The sequence below is a fragment of the Serinus canaria genome, chromosome 14 (assembly GCF_022539315.1).
Source record: "Serinus canaria isolate serCan28SL12 chromosome 14, serCan2020, whole genome shotgun sequence".
Taxonomy (NCBI): Eukaryota; Metazoa; Chordata; class Aves; order Passeriformes; family Fringillidae; genus Serinus; species Serinus canaria.
In genome coordinates this window covers 12,124,868-12,142,124 of record NC_066328.1, presented here as the reverse complement: position 1 = coordinate 12,142,124, position 17,257 = coordinate 12,124,868, and the positions used below count along the sequence as shown (strand labels likewise).

General features: G+C 50.8%; 1 protein-coding gene across 6 annotated transcripts; it reads right to left on the bottom strand.

Annotated features, from left to right (window-relative positions):
• Positions 1-711: 711 nt before the first annotated feature.
• Positions 712-16,807, bottom strand: AMZ1 (archaelysin family metallopeptidase 1). 6 transcript variants are annotated; one of them, XM_050979928.1, is made up of 8 exons: positions 9,440-9,554; positions 9,106-9,323; positions 8,665-9,047; positions 7,890-8,057; positions 6,916-7,044; positions 6,427-6,590; positions 4,871-5,047; positions 712-1,389 (listed from the first exon to the last, which is right to left on the bottom strand). In XM_050979928.1, the coding sequence occupies exons 3-8, from the start codon at positions 8,966-8,968 to the stop codon at positions 820-822; spliced, it is 1,512 nt and encodes a 503-aa protein (XP_050835885.1). In that variant the 5' UTR covers positions 8,969-9,047; positions 9,106-9,323; positions 9,440-9,554; the 3' UTR covers positions 712-819. The 6 variants fall into 6 exon arrangements, with proteins under 6 accessions (XP_050835885.1, XP_050835883.1, XP_050835884.1 ...); XM_050979926.1 differs by having other exon boundaries at positions 8,665-9,163; positions 9,222-9,323; XM_050979927.1 differs by having other exon boundaries at positions 8,665-9,105; positions 9,222-9,323.
• Positions 16,808-17,257: the final 450 nt, after the last annotated feature.

The window sequence follows — 17,257 nt, the reverse complement described above, 5'->3', positions numbered from 1 at the left end:
TTGAGCTATAAATAGCCAGGAGGAGAGAGGAACAGCATGCCCTGGCCATGGGAAGGGAGGCTCTGCTCTCCCGGTGCCAGCACAGCACCCAGCCCCGCTCAGTGGGAAGAGGGAAGGGCCAGGGTGGTCACTCCCCAAGGCAGAAAGAGGAACACACGTCTGTTTCCCCCTTTTACATTAATAATGAGTCTGTGTTTCCAAAGGTTTCCTCTCCTATGCCAATCTACAGAGGATGTGGGTAGTTCCAGCTCACACTCCAAGCCTGGCTTTGTTTGAACTGAGGCATCTCAGGAGATCTTTTGAGGGTCTGCCAAGAGACAATCGTCAGGCTAACGCTGCACTTTAGGGCAGAGCTGCCAGGGATCTTTCTGCTTTATTCTGTGCCCATCTCTTCCAGCTCTGAGTGTTTGTGAGGGAAGAGGAGAGGGAGAAATCTCATCGGTGCCTGGGACTGACATGCTAAGCAGAGAAGAGCTCTCTGTGCAGGGAAACTGCCCTGGTTCAATTTGCATCTGTTTGTTCAGATGGCCCAAGCTCCTGTGTGAGCTTGTTCAGTCTTTAGTGGGGACCTGACTGACCTCTTCCTGGCCAACTTCATAGCAAGAAAACAAAAGCACCTACATGGGACTTGAGGTGGTTGTGGACTGGTGGTGTCATTTAGACAAACACAGGAAAAATCCTTGGAGAAGAACTAATCACATCAAAACTGTGTTAGCAATATCAGAAAACAAAAACACCTTTTATTCCTGGGGGGAGTTGCTGTTTCTCTGAGACAGCAACAGCCTGGGGTGAGGAAAGCTGGCCCAAGGCTGCCCCAGCCTAATTGTCCTCCCAGCGCCAGCGATGAGGGGACGATTCCCCTTTGGACAGTTTTCTGGAGCTCAGCTTCCTCCTCAAGGAGGAAAATTTGTCTCCAAGAACTTTGCGTAGCCCAGTGCTGTCCCTAGCAAAGGGCAGGTCCTTCCTCATAGCAGGCAGCTGGCCTGTAAACATTTCCCATTTAGCCAAGGCATCCACGCTCTTGTCCACTTGAGCCAGTTCCTCCTCAGAGACGTTCCTCTCCAGGGCAGCAATGCACATCTCCAGCCACAGCTCGTAATCCTTGATGGTGTCCGTGGCCTTGGTGTGCCCGGGGGGCCGGGGCTGGCCCTGCCCCTCCTGCAGGGAGCTCGGCTGCTCGTCCTGCTCCAGCTCTGGCCCCAGGGACAGGCCCTGGCTGCAGGTGTCGGGGGTCAGCGGCTCGGACAGCGAGGTCACGGCCTCGGAGTCGTTCTCGCAGCACATCCCAGAGTCGGAGCTGAACGGGAGGATGTCCTCGGAGGCAGACAGCTCTGCTGACTCCTGCCTTGGCCACGTGGACAGCACGGTCTGTGTCCAAGCATAGAGCTTCTGTGGTGAGAGGAGAGAGGTTTTGTTGTGGAGGATGAGAGATGCCAGTTACACCTTCCCTGTGTTTGCCAGGTAAACCTGTTTATCTTGGGTGGCTCAGCTGCTGCTGACACTGTCCTCTCTGCCAGACAATGGGATCAGACAATTCCTGGTGACCCTACAAAGCAGGAGCTTTCTCTTGTCCCATTTTCTTGGACTGTGGCAGAGTTGCCTCTAGTCAGATGTGGACTTTATCTGCCCTGTTATTAAAGGTGGTAGAGAAAGCTGCACCAGATCACTCCCTGCTGTGTGAATGTGATCTCCAGGAGAGGCAAACCAACACCTCTCCAGAGAAAACTGTCATTGTAGAAACTCCTCAGATAGTGGTGAAGAATTGTGTTTCATCATGTTGTTAATGCCTGTGGTAATGTGTGTTTTATTCCCAAGAATAGCTATTCTCCTCCCGAGCTGAAATTAATAAGTGGGAAGGCTGATTCTAGGAAAGAATTAATGAAAGGAAAATGTCTCAGACAATTTCCTTTTTAAATATTAAATGCCACAAGGGGCATATAGCAGTTTGCTCCTGGCACATTTGTTCCTTATGCTTTAGGGAATGAACCATAGTGCTCCAGTCATCCCTGGGTAAAAGGTGAATTTGTCTGCCTTGCTTCCAGTGTATGTGCTTTTTTTTGTATGTGCTTTTCAGTTTTTCACACTCCTGTGGCCTATTTCTTCCCCTTTACTTTCTGTAGCTCCCAGTGATCCATCTGCAAAGCCCCCAGTTGCTCAGCAGTGACAGGATTGCCTGGGCTGTCCCCATGGTGTGCTAGGCACGGAGCTGCAGTGCTCAGGGGGAGCTGCAGTGTTTGAGGAGCAGGCAGAAGATTCCCAGCCCTGTGGAGCTCCCTTCTCTCACAGCCCCCCACTGCTCCCTCCTCCTTTCTTCCTCCATTGCTGTCTCTTCAGGCAAGTGACAGAAAGGATAAAGAGCTCAAATTGAGTGGGTGGGAGAAATCAGCCCTGCTTCTCATTTCAGTCTGAGCATGGAGCCTCAGGGAGGAATTTCCTTCAGGAATAAAATGGACTCTTTCAGCCTAGCTAATCCACCCTACCCCCTCCCTCTGGGGCAAGAAAAATTGTAAAGGGACAACTTTTCTCCTGCCTGGTCCCACCTCCAGTGGCCCTTCCCTCCCTCTGGCTTGATCCAACAAAGGCAGTGCCAGAAGCTGCAGAGGGAGCTGGGCTAGTGAAGGGGACAGCAAAGCTACTGGAAAGCTTCAAGTAGCTCATGATTTTGTAAATTCCCAAGAACAGTGAATCTGGGAAGGAATCCCAATTGCTACTTAGCCCAATTCCCAGGAATAAAAAAAAAGCTGTGGAGATGTGGATTTTCGAACAGTACATTTGGGTTATTCAAGGCAAAAAAAAAAAAGGGGGATAATCAACTAAGGATCACTGCTTGAATTCCCAGAATCTCTTCAATGTATCTCATCCTTTGGCTGGATTCTTCATTTGAACTTTGGGTGGGTTTGAAGGGCTGCAGCCTCTTATGTTCTCCTGTTTGACCAGGAAGGGATGTGGGTGGGTTTTGTTTACCTGCAGACAAGAGCAGCTGAAGTGGATGTCCACCCTGAGGATGTCACTAAGACCTGCTGTCTGTGTGTGTGTGGCCACTGCAAACTCATCCAGCCACCCTGTGAGGCCAGCCTGGAATGTTGCACAAGCAGCAGGTGGAAATGTGGAAATGTTGATTGTGGTGGGGAAACACCAGGATAATTAACTTGCTTTCAGTTTTCAAGATGACTCGTGCTGGAATAAGCAGCTGGGATAAAAAATGGAGTGTGGTTCTGAGCAAAACTTATTTATTAAGTTGAGGAGCTCTTTCTGCTGCATAAGGACTGGTTTCCTGCCCCAAACTGTGTCTCAGTTGCAGATCTGAGCAGTGTTACCTGCTGCTGCTGAGATACAGCTTGGTTCTGGCATTTCCTGTGGTTTTTAGGAGCGTCTGAAGCTGTTTTGTGGCAGGTGGGGATCTGTGATAGTTTCCAAGAGGAAATGTGACTTCAGACTTACACTTAACGTGCTTGGCAAGTTAACTTTGCTCTCTGTTACTGTCTCCAAATGCTTTCCGCCCTCTTCTGTCCTGTTTCTTAACTATTTAATTCATCTCTGGCATGGATGTCTCCTCTCAACACTATGGCAAAGCCTCTTACAGAGATTATCACAGCTCTCTTACACCAGCTTATGCTGTATCTAGCTGAGCTTTGCCTTCTCAAGGAAGCAGATGTGACATTTGGCAAGTGAATCATTCCTTAAGGTTTGTGCTCCCTGTCACCAGAGGATGCCGAGCCAATTACAGTATTTGCTGCAGGTGTAAAGGCAAAAATATTTCTAGGAAAGATTAATGCAGGTGGCCATTCTCTTTTAGAAAGCACTGGCTGGATGCTGACAGGTTGGGTGTTTTAATAAAGCAGAATTTATTTGCTTTATTTAAGCAGAATATTCTGGTGGTCTGGGCAATTTAGACACTTCTCAGACAGAAGTAGGGACCAAACAGCCACAGACTCAGAGAAGGGTCTGGCAGCAGCACAGATAAGTAGGAAAACCACAGAAAAGTGTGTGTTTCCTCACAGTCTTTGCCATGCTTCTGTGTATCTGATTCCATGCTGAATGAAACCAGAGGCATCTCCTTTCTCATTCTGCTCATATCTTGTTACAAATGCAACCCACAGACTTTAAAATAGGCAGCTATGGAAAATCCTACCTCTGAACATGATGTGTGTCAGGCAGGAATCACAGCCAGGGAGAAGATGGGTGCTGAATGAGAATGGGGACATTATTTCTATTCCACCAACCATTTGGCTACTGAATCCTGCTTTTTAGGCAGCAGAGGTAGAAAACCCTGTCAAGAGCTAAGGGTGTGTTAGCACGGTTCCTGATCTGTCTAAATGTGGTGTTAGCAGTGATATGGGTGAGAGAGAAGAGACAAAAGATGAGTCTGGCACCCTCCCCATATTGGGTACTTTGGGTAATAATTTGGAATCCTTTCCCATAAATTTAAACAGAGGAATTGCAGCAAAGTACACACATGATGTTTCCTCCCTGTTCCCAGCAGCCCCAGGGAGGCAAAACTCCAGGGTGGCACAGGAAAGGGTGTAGCTGTGGGAATCCCTGCACTCACTGCTGCTCCTGCTTGCAATCTTCCTGCCCTTCCCACCTCGTTTTTGGGGGCAGGAAAGTGTGGTTGGACTGTGGCAGTGTCCCTTGGGAAGACCCAAAATCCCTGGAACTGTGCAAAGTGCTTTGTTGGTCAGAGCCTGTGTAGAGCACCCCCACGTTGAGGAGTGAGCTGCTGCCTCAGCACCTCACACTGAGAACCCCTGAGGAGATCTCCTGCCTTCACCAGGCTGCTGCAGCACCTTCAGTGCTGGGGTTTGGGCTGAGCCACCCTGTCCTGCCCTGTCCCTGCTCCAGGAGGCTCTGGGGGCTGGGGCTCACTCACCCTGTAGCGCTCGATGAGTTTGAAGCCCACGACGTGCTGCAGCTTCCTCAGGCAGATGGGGCAGGGCTCCAGGGGCCGCAGCAGCGCCTCGTCCAGGCTCAGGGCGCCCTGCATGATGCACTGCAGCCAGCGGCACGTCCCCAGCCCCATCAGGTGGCAGATCTCGTGGCAGGTCACCTGTCAGGGAAGCAAAGATCACAGCAGTGCATGGTCATTCCTGTTTCTGCTGCCCCCTCCTCTTCCTCCTCCGCTGTTCCATCTTCCCTGCTTCCCTGCAGTCTGACCAGCCCCTTGCTCAGCAATGGCACTCCTCCAGCCTAGGCTTGTCCAAGGTGATAGGAGAACCTGGCTGCCTCTTCCCAGCTCCATGTTTGTGTTGTGGAGAAGGAGGGGTGGGTGTGGGTGAGGCAGATGTGGGAAGCCCTGTAAGCAGAGTGTTTGGTGCTGCTGCTGCTCTTCCCCAAGGACAATGTGGTGGTTTTTGTTGTTTTAGGGTTTTTTTTAAGAGGAAAACCAGTCCCACTGGGGCCTGAAAAGAGCAACACAGCCTGTGTGAGAAATGTGCAAGAAGCTGTTGGCAATAACAGATCTGAGTTCTTCCAGAACAGACTCCATTAACATTTGTGCCAAAGCAGAGAACTGAGCTGGAGTCATCTGGCCAAGCATGACTGCCTTGGGAATTGGCAACTGTGGAAAGGCTGAGGATGGAGGACTCCTCTCCTCCTCCCATTGCCACTTAATATGTAAAATTATTACAGGAAGAGGACTCAAACTAGAAAATCCTGAGCAAATACCAGGGGACCAAAGGGAAGTGGTTTCAAAGTTGCTGGTGTTACTGCTCTGGGCCAGCTTTGGGAGGAACACTGGAAGCAGAGCTGGAATATGGCAGATGTTGGGATGAGGGAGGCCAGCACTCATGAAGAGGATGTGTTGGAGGGCTCTGCATTTAAATAGATGACTTGGCTGAGGTATTCTTCTCCTCCATCCATGGAACAGGTCTGGCACAGGGACCCCTCCCCTCACAGATGCCCGTGTCTGAGGAGGACAGAGTCACCCTTTGCAGCCATCCATTAGTTACACACAGCTCCACCAGATATTCTGATTATCCTCCAAATACTGTATCAGCCCTGCTGTGCCTGACAGGATTACCCAAGCATGAGCCTGGGAGCTGGGCAGGGTTGTTTCAGTCCTGCTCCATCACACAACCTGGTTTAGTGGATGGTGTCCCTGCCCATGGTAGGGGTTTGGGACAAGATGGTCTTTAAGGTCCCTTCCAACCCAAACCATTCTGTGATTCTGAGGCCAGTCCTGTAGCCTCCCCATAACTGATGCTGTCACTTGCTCCAGTGGTGAGGGGAGTAGGAGGTGTCCATGCAGTGCATTAAAATGGAAGCTCTTTATGTCTGAAGTCAGTGTGGGCTTAGCTGTGACTGCCTGTGCTTCTGGGAGCAGTCTCATGGCTGCTTCACTGGGCTGAGGCATGTTTTTTGCCCTGGCCTGCAATATTTACCCCTACCCAGGAAGAAACACGGGGTGCAGGAGGTTGCTGGTCCTACCTTACAGCACTGGACCATCTCCTGGGCACTGAACTGCAAGGTCCGGTCTCTGCCCTCCTTGCTGACTTCACAGAGCTCTTCCTTCTGCGTGGGTGGGTTCAGGCTGCTACAACCAGCCTGGGGGAAATCCCCAGAAAACCTGGCAAAGCTGCAGACTCCCACTTCTGTGAAGAGAGGGGAGTACAGTCAGGCATCTGCTCTTTTACAACTGTCTCTCACCTTAGGCAGCATGAAAATACAGCTGTGGGAGCACAGTCCAGATGGGCACACAGGGTGTGATGAGACCCACTCCACAAAAGGTTGGTATCACCTCTGCCTGGATCAGGAGCCCTGATCCCCCTAATTTCACAGTGGGAGAAAGTTCCTCTTACCAGGGAAGAGCAAGTTAAAGGTAAGATTTAGCTATTCCAGTCTCACAGGGAAGGGCTTTTTGGTACAGTGCTGCCTTATTCACACACTGTGCTGGATCACCATGGGACACCAGCCCACCTTGTCCTGGCAGGAATTTGCTGAATGTGAAGCTCCAGGTCTCACATGGGTAAAGGTCCAGCAGGGTAAGTCCAAGGACACATAGAGCATCCATGGGTTTGTTGTTCTTCAGGAAATTCAGGATCCCATCTGGACAAATACAAGGGAGATTTTCATTTAAATGAAGAATCCCTGGAAGGCACAGAGCCAGAATTTCTGCTGCTGATGGGGAGGAGGATGTAATCCAAGCCCACAGAGAGGCAGAGCTATTGGATTCATCATCTCAGGTGGAGAACCATGACTGTGTTGCCAATCTCTCAAATCAGAGAAGACTTGAATTTGGAAGTGGTGCTGGGTACAGAGTCAAAACAAAGCAGAGATGCTGATGAATTCAGTACTAACCCATGGAAATGAGCACCTGGGAGCAGAATTTCCCTACAGGCAGTTTAGAACTGAGCTGGAATAGCCCCAGGGCTGCAGTGCTGGGTCTGTGGTACCTGCAAACATCTCATTCCAGATGGATGTTTGTGCAGTGCAAGTTTGGCAGCTGGCAAACCCATTCCCCTGGGGAACTGTGTGACACTTGAACCCAAATTTCCTATCATGAAAGGCCTGTGAGTTCCCCCCCTGCACCACCCAGGCCAATAATTTACTTTGGCTCTGGACAGGGGATGGGAGAACTCAGACTGCACCAAATCAACAGAGCCTTCCCGCAGAGCTGATCCGATCCAAAGCTGGACCTAAACATAATAGCACTGAAAAACACAAACAGCAGAGGAAAATATGATGAAAGTCACTTTGTTTTTTATTCCTGTTTCCAGCCTCAAAGCTCTGGGCTTTCCATGGGAACAGGATTTCTGCCTTTTCACTCCCTTCCTCATCCCCTCCCAGCCCAGGCAATGAAGGGCTGTGTCAGGCATTTCCTAAGGGAGAACTCGTGCCCATGTGCCAGGCTGGTGTCTCGGTGGGCTCCCTGCTGCCAGCCCCTTCCTCACCTGCATGGAGCTGCACCCTGTCTGAGTCCCGGCTGTGGCGGAAGCAGCAGTGGATGGAGGAGACTGGGATGGAGGGAAGGCACTTCACACGCAGGCCCAGGAAGAAAGACTCCACACAGCTCTGCAGGGAATCCAGCAGTGAGAGCCCAGCAGGGCCTTCGATCAAATCTGAGGAGAGAAGCTCTCTGTCAGTGCCTTACAGCCAGGGTGAACATTAGGGTCTGAGGGGGTCTTGTGGCACTGGCCACAGCAACTGCCAGGGTGGGTCACTCTGGAGCTCATTGCTGACTCTGGGATGTGGTGAACGCCTCTGGATGGTTATGGATATAGAGGAGGAGAGGGAGCTCCTCCTGAGAGGAGCTCTGAGAGGTTGCTCAAGGCATTAGTATGCTCTCATTAGCAGAGCAGATGTGCTGGAAGGTTGTCTCCTGTTTAAGTTGAGCAGAATGATTAACGTGGGAATGGGTGGCTGTGTTTAATGAACCATCAGACACAGACCTCCAGAAATGCTGGTTTTTCCAGCATTGTTTCATACTTTGATATACATATATGCATAAATTCATAGCGAGTCTCACCCAGGGGCACACATACCATTTATATGGCAGGTCTACCACAACAGCTTGTGACTCTGGACTGGGGCCATGTCAGATCCTTTCCTTTACTCTGGCCATTGCATTTGCAGGTGAATCCTTAGAGGAGGGTGTTAGCAGCACTCAACACCACCCACCGCCCTCCTGTGTCTCTCCACACAGCCCAGTGAAGATCCCCTCAGTACCTATAGGCTGCAGGTAAATGTGCTTTCGACAGAAGTTTTGCTTCCTCCTCAGCATGGCGTGGTAGAAGGTCTCGAAGTCCTCGGGGGCATCGGGGTGGCTGAGCAGCCAGTCGAAGGCCGTGCGGATGAGCAGCGTGCAGAACAGCGTGCGCTGGGGGTTGTAGGCCTCGGACAGGAACAGCTTCTCCGCCCTGGAGAAGGCCTTGGCGTAGAGCTCCTGCAGCGCGGGGTCGGTGGAGATGAGAGCGTCCTTCAGAGCGCGGGGCCCGAAGCTGAACTCCTGCGCGTGTTTGCACTGCAGCATCGCGGGGCACGGCGGCGGCGGCACGGCCTGAGGGACGGGACACGGCCATCAGCGCCCGGCCTCACCTGGGATGGGGAACCTCCTCATGTGTGAGGGGACACGGCCATCAGCGCCTGGCCTCACCTGGGATAGAGAACCTCCTCATGTGTGAGGGGACACGGCCATCAGCGCCCGGCCTCGCCTGGGATGGGGAACCTCCTCATGTGTGAGGGGACATCGCCATTAGTGCCCGGCCTCACCTGGGATAGAGAACCTCCTCATGTGTGAGGGGACAGGGCCATCAGCGCCCAGCCTCGCCTGGGATAGAGAACCTCCTCATGTGTGAGGGGACATGGCCATCAGTGCCCAGCCTCACCTGGGATGGGGAACCTCCTCGTGTGTGAGGGGACATGGCCATCAGCGCCTGGCCTCACCTGGGATAGAGAACCTCCTCATGTGTGAGGGGACATGGCCATCAGTGCCCAGCCTCACCTGGGATAGAGAACTTCCTCATGTGTGAGGGACCACGGCCATCAGTGCCCGGCCTCATCAGGGACCAGAAACTTCCTCACGCTTGGGGGACATGGCCATCAGTGCCCGGCCTTGCCAAGGACAGGAAAGCTCCTCGCGCCTGGGGGACACAGCCATCAGTGCCCAGCCTCACTAGGGATGGAAAAGCTCCTTGTGCCTGGGGGACATGGCCATCAGCGCCCGGCCTTGCCAAGGACAGGAAAGCTCCTCACGCTTGGCCCTCACAGCAGTGAGTGCCAATACCCCGGCTGCAGGGTGTGGTGAGATTCTGTAAACGCTGCACACTCCAGGCCCTACATTTTGTGTGGGAGAGGCTGTTATGGGTTCTCCATGTCCCCGTGGGTGTCACTGGCTCAGGGACCCTGTGCCAGGACATGGTTCTCAAGAATGCACAGCCCCAAAATGGTGCCGGGTGCCTGGAGTAAACCAGATGGCCTGACTGGTTTGGGGTTTTTGGTGCTCTATCCTGAAGCCTCAATAAGATGGGAAATACCTCTGAGTGTTGTGCTACTGGTTGCACTGGACCTTGTAGGCTGTGGTGCTCCTATTTGCTTGGGATAAACCACACTCCTTGGAAAAGGTCCATGTCAGGAACAAAGAGATTGATGTTGGTCTTTATCTGTCGATCAGAAGCCTAAACTCCTGCCTTATCTGACACCAGTGAAAGCAGCTGTTCTCTGGTGACAATTTCCTCTAACACCTTTTAATCCTAGCTATTATCCCAGAGCATCTGCTGGCTCCCAGTGCTGTTGTCAGGCTGCAGGATTTGGGGAGGTTTGCCCAGCCAAGGTGGTGCCTCTCTAGCAGGACACACTCAGGCCCATTGCCATCATGTCCCTTTGTGAACAGCTTCACGTCACACTGTGTTAGCATCAGCAATGCTGGGGATGATGTCAAGTGGTAAATAAAGAGCAAATGAAAGCCTGCAGCACAAAGAAACTAATTTGGAGCATCCTGGACATATCCTCTCCAGGGTCCTGTCTAAGGCCAGCGCTCTCCAAAGCTGCAGAATTCCTAATCCTATTCCTACTTCTATTCCTATTCCTATTCCAAGCACCTATTTCCCACTCCAGTTTATGCACTTGTGGAGGTGCCAGTGAACACCTTGGGGAGAGGGAAGAAAAAGAGGAAATAAAGCACAACTTCCCTGACTAATCAATGCCTGGGTTTTTCCTTTTTGTAAGGAGACCATGCCAAGCAGAACTGGAGCATTTTGGAGCAGTGCTTTGGGCTTTTTGTCTGCCTCAGGTAAGTGCTCCACCTGTTCACAGCAGAATGGGAAATTTGGGGGATATATGCACAAAAGCCCAGGGTTTCTAGGAATAAGTGTTACATTCTTCTAGGCAAGTTCATAGTAACTCAGAAGGAGCCAGAAAAGCTTTCTGGGTGGACACCAACTGCATCAGCTGCTGATCATCACTGCTCTAGCAGCAGCATTCAATCACAGAAAAAAAGAAAAAGAGATTAAATATTTTAAGGAGGAACTGGTTAAGTCTATAATTTAAGTAGGTCTCAGCCTAGTTCTGCCAGGTAAGTGGCATTCAGTGGCCCCTGAGGACAGCAATATGATTAAGAAATTCAATATTTAAAAAAAGTAGTACCAACATGAGCCAAAGCCTCTCCTCAGTTATGCAGAGGTGGTTTGCACTGTAAGAGGAAAGTGGCAGCCCATTAAAATTAACACTGCATTCCTTCTCATCTAACCCTTGGGAAGAGCTGTGCATGTATTGGTAGTCCATAAAAGGGCTCACTTAGTGTGATCTTTTTTGTCTCTAAGGGTGTGTAGCTTGGAGAGGGAGTGGAAACACAGTTTTCTTTCATTTTTGCAAGCTTTGTATTTCACTTGCATTAAAAGCTGACAGCAGGTGGCATGGGGGGACCTGAAGTGGTACAAGGGCCCTAACACAGTCTAGAAAAGGTTTAGAAAAAAAATCAGTGATATTTTATCAGCTCTTCTTATTGCCCAAAATTGTCCAAATTGCTCCAGCAGGTTTTTACAGGGAGCAGCAAGAGTTTGTGTGAGATTTCTCTGCACTTGGTGTCCCAAATCTCCACACTTCTGACTTGCTTCCAGATTTGGGAGCACAAAGTGAGAGTCTGACCCCAGCAGGTCATCAGGAGTTTTGCCTTGAGTAGGGTGAAGATTGGCATTTTCCTAATGGACAAGATTTCATTTGTTCTGCATAACCTTTAAATACAAGCATCCTTTTCCTGGTAATTGCAGAACTTTCACTGGGGAACTTATAGCAATATTCAATATTCCCTGAGGATGTGATGCTGCTGCCTGCCTAGTGCAAGTCAAGAAAGAGACCTGCACTTGGTCCAGGTTGAGACTGATCATGTTAAAGGATTTAAATTTCAAAGTTTCTGGAAGCATGAGCTGCTTTCATTAATGTTTTGGGGAACAATTGGAGTGCTGGTCTGGGGAGGGGGAGCTGGTTAGAAAATGAATGGATTTTTCTCAGCTAAATGGGAAGCAGCAAAGAGTGGATGTATGTGACAGCAAATACAAAGAGTGCACAGTGTTGTAGTAAGTGTTCCCCCCGGGGTCCCTCATGGAGTATAGTGTGAGCCTAAAGCTATGGGATATACATTGCTTCCCCAGACTTCCTAAAAGGGGACATTCACCCAGCTCCAGACATTCCCAGCTGTGTCCATGGGTGTTTTGTGATGTTCCTCATGCCCAAGGGTGCCCATGACGACACTTTAGTGGTTCAAAAGCTCAGGCACTGGGATGCATTGCAGGAATTCAGTCTGGAATGACATGTACCTCATTCTCCTGGAGAGGCAGGCTTTGCTTCCAACAGAACAGCAGCAACCCATTACACTCTCCAAATCCAAGACAATTGCTTCTCTTTAGTAAGCTTTTCTGAAATTCTTCATTGGAGAAAATTAATGCTTCAGAAAAATTTTATGGACCAACTTTAGTGGTTGAAAAAAGAAGCTCTTTTACCATATTAGCCATAGTAGATGTTATTTGTCTTGGTCTAATATATGGATGTGGTGTTTCATTAACTGGAGCAGAGCAACAGGGCTTTATCATTTTTAGTTCTTGTGCTGAGGGTGCCTGGTGTAACTCCCTGAGGCAGTCCCTCAGGAGGAAATGGCACTTTGGCTTGGATAGTTTCTTTCCCAACTCAGTTTTTAAGATGACAAAGTGGAGATGAAGAAGTGGAAGCACCAATGCATCCTGCTGCCCTTCAGGTTTTTCAGAAGATGTTCTGCCTTTAAAGAAGCTGATTTGGCCCCTTGTTAAATGACAAGATGTGGGACCTGACTAGCAAGTCCTGGGGAGGAGAAAGCAACTCCTTTTGTTTAAGAGGCATCTAATTTGTAGATGCACTTAAGAAAATGCTTTAAGCAAAATAATAATCGAGAGATCTGCTGCAAGTGGAGACACTCCCCACATCTAGTCCTGTGCCCTTTTTTACTTTACTATTAGGAAAACATCCTGTTCCCAGCACACATTTTTTTGTTCCATCTCTCGGGCATTTGCTAACATTGTAATTTTTCCTAAACCAGGAGTAACTGTGTTGGACCACATGAGATCCATGAAGGTTGGACCTGATGATCTTGGAGGTCTCTCCAACCTCAGTGATTCTGTGATATGAAGGAGCAATCAATGTCCCTGTGTGCAGGATGGAACACGTGCAGGATCCAGGGGCAGGGAAGGAGCCTGGGCTGGGAATCTCATCCAGCCCCTGGAGATCCTCCTCATTTTCTCTGTTATTTGCATATTTCATATCATCCATCATCACCTCCACACAGTGCAGAGGAGACACAGAGAACCCAAAGATTTTGGCACTTGGCTCTTGTCTGCCCCTGGCAGCAGCCTTTCGCAAGGATTATATTGTAGGACCCCAGTTGTGGCCTTTCTGCTCATGGTGCTCCTCAAGGCAGGAGCTCCAACACTCTCCCTGAGGCTTTCAGCACCACTCTGAGGTTTCAGACCAGACTGGGCACATTACACCAATCTGTTTACTATGGAATCTGACAGATTTTATTTTCATGGTGAGTGTTTTCACAACAAGCACCCCAAAATCCAGGCTCAGCACGTGACACCTGAGCAGTCTGTACACTCCCTTTCCCACAGTAACCTGTTAATGTTCTTCATGTGCAATTCAGGTTACTCATAAATAATTCTCTTTGCAAATCAGACACATATAAATTATTCTCTGTAATTGAAAATTACCTATGAATTATTCTGTTTGTAATTCATAGATATGTCATTTATTCTCTAATATATTGACATTGCTTTCTTGGATAGGTATGCCTGGGGCTGACAGTAAAAGGGTGATTCTCAAAGGCCGAGGCAATATCATACAGTAAGAGTTCATTTGGGATATTCTCTCAAGACAGGGATGGTCTTGTGTGAAGAAATTCCATGTACAGGTCCAGAAAGGGCACTCAGTGCATTATAAAGTTATTTGGTATTGTATAGAATTTGACCCTAACATTGCAAAGATTGTATATTTGTTAAGGTCTTTCTAAAGTTATTTATTTTATAAGCCAACCTGTAAGTAATTTTTAGTTCTGACTCTCCCATAGGCACTGCAGATGCACAGAAGGAGATTCCCTCTGTTCCCCTCTCAGCTCTTGTGAAGTATTTGGAGGCAAACTGACTTTACCTGGCTCTTTGTATGTCAGAGGGATGTTAGCAGGGTCTCTTAACACTGATTAATTACCTTTGGTAGGTGCTGTACTGTAAACAAGCAGTGATAGTGCAGAAAATTCATCACCAGTCAACAGAAATGAAAAGCCCAGAGCAAACATAACGAGCGATAACTAATTATCAACACATGCTCCAGTTACTTAATAGCTCTTTCCCTGAGATTTGCACTTGGTGTTTGCTACTGCTGCTCCAGGATCAGCCTCTCCTTTTCAGTGCTTCCCAGTATTGCCCCCATGACAGCCTGAAAGCAATTTTCTCAATTTATATGTTTACAGGTACAGAAAGAGATTTTTCTTGACTGAGAAGCTCTGCTCCAAATAACATTCTCAGTGGTCCAGCTCCTTCCTCAAGGCTTTGCCTGTCGAGTAGGCTCAGCTCCTGGGGTCACACCAAATCTCTTTGGCCAGGCTCAGACCTGGTTTTGAGATATTCAGCAGTTTTCAGAATCAATCCCCTCTGCTCACAGAGAAAATCCACTCTGGTCCTGCTCAGCCCTCTACTTGCACCCCCATGGAGCTCTGATGTCCTCTGTCCAGTTGGCATTGAGTGGCCACAGAGCACTGAGGCAGATCTGTGTGTGTTCCTGCCCAGAAACTCAGATAAAGCCTTCTGGCCTCACGTGGTGCCAGATCCCAATAATATTTGTGTGTAATGTCTTTGGAATATGTCTGTGGCTCAGAAACAGATGGTCTCAGGAAGAGTCATTCCTGGTGCTGTGGAAACCTTCAGGGATTTACCAGGAGGAGAATCTGCCTGTCCTATTGGAGCTGAGATTGATGTGTTACTGCTGTAAGACTCAGCCCTGGAAGTTTGTCCTCCCAGGAATCTGCCTCGTTAATTAACTTGGACTGCTGGACAAGTTAGATGGACAACTCAACAATATGCAAAAAAGGTTTGCAAGGTGAAAGACAAGAGTTGTAAAGGTCATTAAATACCTAAGATGGAGGCAGATGCTTCCTTTTGTCCTTATTTGAATATTCTTATTTAAGTGTCCTTAAGTATTTAAGAACACATACACGTCCACTTTGCCTTTGATTTTGTTTTATGTTAAAGCCTGCTTTCTCAATACAGTGTGCTTCATTTTAATATGTCCTGAGGACATACATTATCCCTCCTTTCAGCCTTCTTTTCTACTGATTTTATTTATTCTATGCTCGTACAAAGCACTACCCTATTTTTCAGTGCCTGCCATTTGAGGCTTTCTAAGTGTCACACAAACATTCATGAACTTCTCTGTGCTAGCCTCCAGAAAGTAAGCTGGCAGTATGTGCCTTTCCCCCTCCTCCCCCTCGTCACCCATTTATTCACCATTTTCAGAGTTTTCTCTGTTCATTTTAGTCTGGTTTAAGTGCCTGTGTTGCTTCTCCCGTGCACACATGTGATGAAGGGCTGGCTGTGTTCTCCTTCCCTGGCTCTGACAGAAAATAATCCTCCACAATCCATGTCTGCGTGCTGTGCACTTGCTAACCAGAGATCCAAAAGCACGGAGCAGCATCTATCAGAGCTGTACAACAAACGTAGCACTGCAGAGATAGCCGAGCTCTAATCACTCAGCTCCAGGCACTTTGCTCTTCATCATACTTGTCTAGACAGACTAAATGGTCTCTGCGAGACAACCCCGGTGTTAGCCAGGAAAGCGGCTGCGTTTTCCATACGGATGAACTCCCAGACAGGTATGGCTAAGGGTGGGTATTCCCTGGAGCACGGGTGGTATGAAAGTGCTTCATCCCACGGTGAAAAGGTAAAAAGGCACGGGGATGCAGTGCCTCCTCCTCCTCCCAACACATCCAGTGCTTTTTAAGTGGTGCCGCCAGGTCGGGGATATCTGGGGGCATTTCACGGCCAAGGGGAATGAAGGGGCTCTGAGGTGTTACTACAGCCAGCGTGGCTGGGGTGGGGGGACAACTCCAGAGGCCAAAGCCACGGTTTCGTAGGGGCCGGCTGTACCTGATCAGCAGCCAGCGCTGCCAGCCGGAGGGTTGCTGCGTGCGAGGCATGTTCTGGAAGGGCTGCAGAAGCAGGTGCTGCTCCTGGGACACCTGAACACCCCCGGCCCCGCTGATGTGGAGAAGGCGCTGTTGATGCTGGTCCCCGGTGCGGGAATCACACGGGTGGGTGTGCAGGGAGGGAACAAGTCCCCCAGTACTCTAAGACGGTGCACCAAGCACGAGCACCGAGCTCATCCCCGGCACCGCAAACCCCCGGAGGGTGCACCGAGAGTGCCCGGGCAGGACCCCTGGAGCCCGTGGGGATGATGCCCACAGCGCAGTCCCTAATCCCCAGCGGGAGATGCCCGAGCGCGGTCACCAGCCCCCGGAGGGGAATGCCCTGAAGCGTGACCCGCCGCCACCGGGGAGGGTGCCCCGAGCACGGCCACCATCGCCCGCGGAGCGATGCCGTCGCCGGGAAGCGCTGCCCATCACCCCAGGAGATGCCCCGAGCGTGGCCACCCTCACCCGCGGAGCGGTGCCCGTCAGCCCGGTGGCGATGCTCATCTCCCCGGGAGATGTCCCAGCCCGCCTGGGGGGTCCCGCCACACTCCGGGGCCTCCCGGATCCCCCTTCCCGCCTGACCGTGCCCTCCCCCGATGAGGCGACCCCGCGACACCCCGATCTGCCCGGAGGGACAGGACAGGACTCACCGCCCGCCGGGCCGGGACTGCGGAGGCCGGGAGGAGCGGCAGGGCCGGGGCACCCAGCTCGGGGCTGGCGAGGCGGAGCGGAGCCCGGCAGCGGCGGCGGCGGCGGCGGCAGGAGGAGCAGCAAGAGGAGGAGGAGGAGGAGGAAGAAAAGGGGGAGCAAAGGGGGGCTCGGCCCCGCCGCCGGGAGCCCGCGGGATTCGCCGAGCGGCCGCGCAGAGCCGCCTCCTGCCGCGAGCGGGGCAACCGGCGGGAGGCGCCAGTGGGGAGCGGCCGGGCCGGGGGACACCGGGACAGGGACAGGACACGGGGACTGGGACAGGACTCGGGTGTCGGAGGGGACACGGGGATGGGGACAGGGGACAGAACAAGGGGACAGGGACAGGACACGGGGAAGAGGACAGGACACGGGGGTCGGAGGGGACACGGGGTCCGGGAGGAGACACGGGTTGGAGGGACAGGACACGGG